Genomic DNA, 6,010 nt, shown 5'->3' with positions numbered 1-6,010 from the left:
TTTCAAGTTTATTGTGGACGTCTTGTGTGTTGACATGATTGAGAAAGAGTATTTTCTTTGAAAAGGGTTAGTGACATGGCAGTGGATATCATCCTTGCACACCCACTTGATGCATGATGTAGAGGACAGTGGAGACATGCACCAGTCCACATGATGTCCCACTGACAGACACAAGACATATTTGTTGATGGAACACACATGCAGTCATACTCACATTACAGTATATGTATTTTAAATACATGTTTAATAATAGTCACTGCATTTTCATTCATGTCTAAAATGTTACAAATGATTGTACTTTACACTGTACTTGTAAAAATCACTTGTACTTGTAAGGCAGCATATGCTCCTTATTCATCAGTCTTTGCAATTTATACAGAAGATACAAATCACAAGAACAGTAGTTTCAGCACAATATGTATTCATTGACATGTGAAACACTGAAAACATAATTTTGCTTGCCAAATCATCATCTGAACTTGTACATACTCTTATTTTTTATTGTTCGTTTACTGTATGTGCTTTTGAGCCTGTGCATTTCCTCCAAGACTGTTCTGGAAGCAAGAGAAATGTAAACACAAGATCACATTGACACAAGTATGAACATTCATAAAAGTGAACACACTGAATTTCCTAATAAAACATGTACGTGATGTACACAAACACAAAATTACTTCATATGTGTTCCATTTATGTACGTAATTTAAAGTGAAGTGTTATGTATTTACATAACCACGCTAGTAAGATCAAAGTGAAATTTTCACTTCGTAGAAAACTTAAAACGTTACATCCAAAGGCTCCGCACATTAAACTGTTTGCTTGCACAAATGACTTACAAACAAACCAATATTTATGAATAAAGTAATACTTACGCTTCTCTCCGCTTTGCGCCGTAATGTTGACATTTTTAAGAGCTGGACGGAAGTGCGCAAAGAATCTTGGGATATGATGGGCTACGAACGATGGTTTGAATGCAGGCTTCTTTCAATGGAGGAGGAGGACACATTTGTAGACGGCATTTGGAGGAGCCTTCGCGCGGCGCGATGACGTCATACAGCCCACAAATGCGGACTAGTAAAGGATTTAGACACAACCTAAGAGCGGTTGCGTCCGCGACAGACAAGTTACTACAAGTGCCATAGCCGGAAGCGGAAGTAGGAGCTACAGGCACTGCAAGTCACATTTTTCCCCATTTCGGCGGGTGATTTGTGTGACTTCAAAGACCGTGAGCTACTTTTATAAGTTGTACCTTTACCAACACTTGCTGATAAAGTCTTCAACTGTTTAGACTTCGCAGCATAAAAAGTTTTAACTGCTTACATTTAGCTTAGTCTATGCTAACGTGCTGCTAGCTTATTCGAGTGTATTGAGATATTCGCTAGTATGTCGCTAAGTCTGAGCGAGGTACGTGGCAACTTGACCAGCCTCAGGTCCTGTCAGATCGACCTCTTGACGGGGATGGACATTGTCACCGCAGTGGCCATGGACTTGGCGGAGGACCAGGGTAACTATCTCTTTATTAGCTTTGTCACCTCCGCTTATATGCTTATACAAGTATACGCTTATATGGCCCGTTGTATAACATGGTGTCTGTTGTGTTCAACATGGAAAATATTTGTAATTTGGTTTCAACCTACCATAAACACGTTAGCTTTAGCTAACAAATGTGCCTTGCCATATGCTTTAAAGTACCAGAGGGTTATTTGCATAACCCTACTGTGTTGTGTGCATAGACGGAGAGGGGAACCCTGGCATTGACGAGATGGAGGCCCTGATGTTGGAATGTGCCAAGCTGGATCGAGAAATTGACTGCTTTGTTGACATTGTGCAACAAGCCACATCAGACGTGAGGAGCCACCTGGAAGCATGAGACAAAGTCATGTTAACGATCACATTAGAGAAGTGGTTTACGTGGAGAGATTTGCTTGAATGCATTCAGAAAGTTATTCATCAGAGTGAAACAACAACTATTTTTGGTTAACTAAAAATATCCTGTTACTTTTTTAAATTTAGATTTCTGCACTGCAACCAGAGGCCTTGTTCAGTCTTTCCTCCAAAGTGAAGGAAAGAGTCACTATGAGAATAGCCAGACTGTCGGATGCAGATGTGCAGAATCACCAGAAAGTAGTGACTTTTAAGGACAGCATCAAGAGCTTCTTCAACCAAGGTACAAACATGCTTGCTAAAATGGTTGGGTGTTTTCAGGTTAATGAGTCTAATTAACAGCCACCACCTTGCTGACTTTTATATAAATATGTATACCTGCTACCCTCTTTTTCCTGGCATTATTATTTATTGCACTGTTTTTAAAGTACATGTACGGTTGTGCCTTGCCACTTTGCGCTTCGAATTTCACGGTTTCACGCTATCATGGTTTTTCAAAAATATATTAATAAATCGTGTGTATTTAAACAAATATTGCTGATGTTCTACCTAAACGAAGCATTTCCAAGCATAAAAATGGCTAAATGAACTAAAATACAAATACAAGGCATTAAGATGATGTTATGAATGTTAGTATTCTGCATTCTTCACTAGGTGTCAGTAATTGGGGAGACAAGCACCAGGCTTGATGGCTGAAACAACAGGCTTTTATTGCAGGTTTCAATGATCTCCTAACAGGCACAACATCATAATCATTGTAATGACAGACTGCTGTTGCGGCCGTTACCCAAACAAAGCTAAAAACTCAACCCTGAACCGTTGATGTCACTTCCTGTCCGTCCCTCACTCAGGTCCCCGAACACATTTATAGTAACGCACACGAGCACACTTATTAATGTCTTAAATGGCTTATTTACTCTTATTTTGTCTACTGTATTGGGTAAGATGATTTTAAAGGTGGATATGGGGTGTTATTTTATGTCTAGAGGGCTCTAATAATGTTAAAAAACTTATTTAGAAGGTGGTAAACAGGTTTTCAATGCTCTAACTATGAAAATATTTTATTTAGAAATAAGGAATCCTACTTCGAGGAAATTCACTTATCACGGTTGGGTCTGAAACCAAGTACCGTAGCGCGATAAACGAGGGATTACGGTATTTAGGACTGCAGATATAACACTGCAGATAGAACCAATGTTAGCGAGTGAAAGATGTTAACCACAGCAACAGCACCTTTCTGCCACACCGTTCATGTTTACTGTTTGGTCAGTATTTCTAGCCATGTTGGTTATGACCAGTGCCCTGCTTTATCAATATACTAGTTTATACTTTCTAGTATATTCAGAATAGGGTGATCGTTGCTGGTCCAAAATCATGTCCTCCTCATCTTTTTCTTGGTAAAAGTCGAATAAAAGTATATGAAAGTTAAGTAATTTGCTGTGTGGATGTTATGTTTTCAGCCACTCAAGAACCAGAAAACGTGGAGGATCTTGATGAGGACGTTGCTGTGACACAGACCCAAATAAACTTCACCTGCCCTCTCACCCAGGTACACTACTCTAGCTGCTTGCTGCATTTTATTTTCATACTCATCTTGCTCACTAACATTATTGCGGCCTCCTTTTGCCATTTTTCTGCTGAGAGGGTCGTAATGGGTCACATACTTTGCATGTGAACATGATGGCAGATGGCGTGCTGCAGTGTAACATTGTGGTTTGTCCATGTACTGTCTGGCAAAGATCAATTACTTTTTATGTCCTGTTCTTCCTGGAGGTATTCTGCATGTTGTTGTTAAAATTAAATATTTGTGCCAGTAATGGTTAGTGGTCAATAATGGGTTTTATTTCATGTCAAGATGGCTTCAATAGTGTTAAAAAATGTATTTGGAAGCTCGTAAACAGGTTTTCTCTGCCTTAACTACGAAAATATTCTATTCATCCTACTTTGCGGAAATTCATTTATCGTGGTCGAGTCTGGAACTGCGATAAACGAGGGGTTACTGTAGTCACGTCGCTACACTGAGAAAGAACAACAACATCACTTTTGTTCTTGAGGCAGTGAGGCAGACCCGTCTGATGGCAGCACGTGAAAGTGAAAGGCTAGTTAGATGTCACAAGACACTTGGTGGAGAACTCAGCATTGGCTGCATGCACCGTCCTAGCTGCTGAAACGCATCATCATGAAGACCGTCATGAAGGATAACGATGGTATTCTTGATCATGTGAAAGGATCTGCTCCTATTAAATGGACAGTGATAACAGTATAAGCAGCATAGTGTTCTCATTATTGAGAATTCCTCCTCTCAAGCCCGTCCAATTTCTTGCAATACCCGACAGTGTGCAAGACATCCACAAGGATGAAATAAGTTCTTTTTGTTTCATTTAATTCTTGTATTTAGTGTTTTGTTACTGTATTTTATATGTCTTTCATGTCTTCTGTGACTCAGGAGTTAATTTAGATATGAGATCCAACTTAGACCAAAACTCGACTTATATCACAGACTAGGAAGGGAAGTCCTATGTAACCCTAGGACCACCAGTAGTAATACTAGTGAGTGACATTGCTGCCAACACAACACACCCCCTTTCCGCATTCACCATTTACACAGGCATTGTCCTGGCTCTGTCCTGGTAGAGTATTGCCAAAACATGACAAATAGGTGGCTCCAGCCTGATAAAAGGGGGCAATGTTCAAGTCTACATTCTCTCTTTGTTTGCTTGTGCAGTATACTGTATAGTGAATATTACTCCTAAGTCAAAACTGAGCCTTAATATCTTTTGTAAAGACAGATTCAAAAAAATAAATAAAAGGCTGTTATTTGATTGTGCAGGTGAATATTGTCTAGTGAGTGTTTATAAGGAAGTGATTTGACTTTTTATGTAACATGGTGATATGTACTGTATATACTGTATCTGTATTCCAGGAGGACATGGTCAACCCAATGAAGAATAAGAAGTGTAACCACCATTATGATGAAGGTGCCATCAGGGGCCTCATTGAAACAAGACACAATCAGAAGAAGAAATGCATGTAAGACACTTGGCCAAATATATATATTTAAACAAAATAAGAATCTAAATATTGTTTAAACATATTGTAAAAAATGACAATTTCGCAGGCTGCTTTAGATGATCATGTTCTCCGTACTACACTGCTTTTGTTTTGGAATTGGATATAAAGTATTGTTTGCACCTGTTAGCCAACAGCCAGGCTGTATGTCCTTATGAAGAGATGTACCACCAAAATAGGACTTTGACTCTGGCCACTCTTCTCTGTGCCCCCCAGCTGCCCTGTGGTGGGTTGTGATAACACAGATGTACGATTGTCAGACCTGGTACCTGACCACACTCTGAAGAGACAGATCCAGAACCACAAGAAGCAGAGTGACCGCACATAAACTCAGCACTTTTATCAGAAACCTTAATCGTAAAGCAGAAAGCCTGGTGTCGTTGTCGTTGTTGTTATTATTATTGTTATGCTTTGACAAAGAGGGATGCTGTTGCTATGGTTTTCATTATTTTCACCAGAAATGCACCTAGGTTGTTAAGTGACATTTGATTGTTTTGGGTATATTGTTTTTTTCCTAATGTTTCTTTTGTAAGAAAATTTTGTATATTTCAGACCATTTGGTGTTCTTCAGTGTTGCTGAGTTATAATAAAAGCTGTGACTATTTATGTAGTTGTACAAAAATATTTTGAGACTTAAAATAGATGTTCCCCTCAATGACGCTATCACGTAACTAACTGAGCCACTAGAGGGCGACGTTTGCACGATAACAGCAATGGCACAAGGACAGAGTGGCACATTTCTCATCTCCAATGTTTGCTGTACAATACAGCATGTGTGTAATTGTCTGTTTTGTAGGTTAGTGCTCATTGCAGACTATGGGAGGAGAAAACAGAAATCAGGCTAATAGGACACTTGACAACATAAACAGCAGGAGTGGTGAGTGGCTCTGAAAGGGATGCATGACCAAAAATGTTTAGGAACTCGCTAATGGATTTGTTCTATTTGATTGTATGAAGCCTGGGTGGAGAAATGTGATTCTTTGCTCTTTAGGAACACACATTTTTAAGTGTGAAAAACATGGTTACATGAATGACACAAACATTCTGCAACCGCATG

General features: G+C 39.3%; 1 protein-coding gene across 1 annotated transcript; it reads left to right on the top strand.

Moving 5' to 3' along the window:
* The first annotated feature begins 956 nt into the window (after positions 1 to 956).
* Positions 957 to 5,559, top strand: nsmce2 (NSE2 (MMS21) homolog, SMC5-SMC6 complex SUMO ligase). The gene is made up of 6 exons (XM_054781669.1): positions 957 to 1,504; positions 1,734 to 1,846; positions 2,014 to 2,167; positions 3,345 to 3,433; positions 4,808 to 4,914; positions 5,170 to 5,559. Exons 1-6 carry the CDS (start codon positions 1,384 to 1,386, stop codon positions 5,279 to 5,281), a joined length of 696 nt encoding a protein of 231 aa, XP_054637644.1. The 5' UTR covers positions 957 to 1,383; the 3' UTR covers positions 5,282 to 5,559.
* The last annotated feature ends 451 nt before the right edge of the window (positions 5,560 to 6,010 follow it).

This window comes from Dunckerocampus dactyliophorus, chromosome 7 (assembly GCF_027744805.1).
Source record: "Dunckerocampus dactyliophorus isolate RoL2022-P2 chromosome 7, RoL_Ddac_1.1, whole genome shotgun sequence".
Lineage (NCBI taxonomy): Eukaryota > Metazoa > Chordata > Actinopteri > Syngnathiformes > Syngnathidae > Dunckerocampus > Dunckerocampus dactyliophorus.
Note: the sequence above shows the minus strand (reverse complement) of the source record. Positions and strands in the feature narration are given on the sequence as shown.

What these genes read in the sequence shown, in the direction of transcription:
- nsmce2 (XM_054781669.1), top strand. Translation starts at nt 1,384, where the DNA reads ATGTCGCTAAGTCTGAGCGAGGTACGTGGCAACTTGACCAGCCTCAGG. An exon ending in CAAGAGCTTCTTCAACCAAG is followed by an intron (nt 2,168 to 3,344) that starts GTACAAACATGC and finishes TTATGTTTTCAG; the next exon opens with CCACTCAAGAACCAGAAAAC. An exon ending in AATCAGAAGAAGAAATGCAT is followed by an intron (nt 4,915 to 5,169) that starts GTAAGACACTTG and finishes TGTGCCCCCCAG; the next exon opens with CTGCCCTGTGGTGGGTTGTG.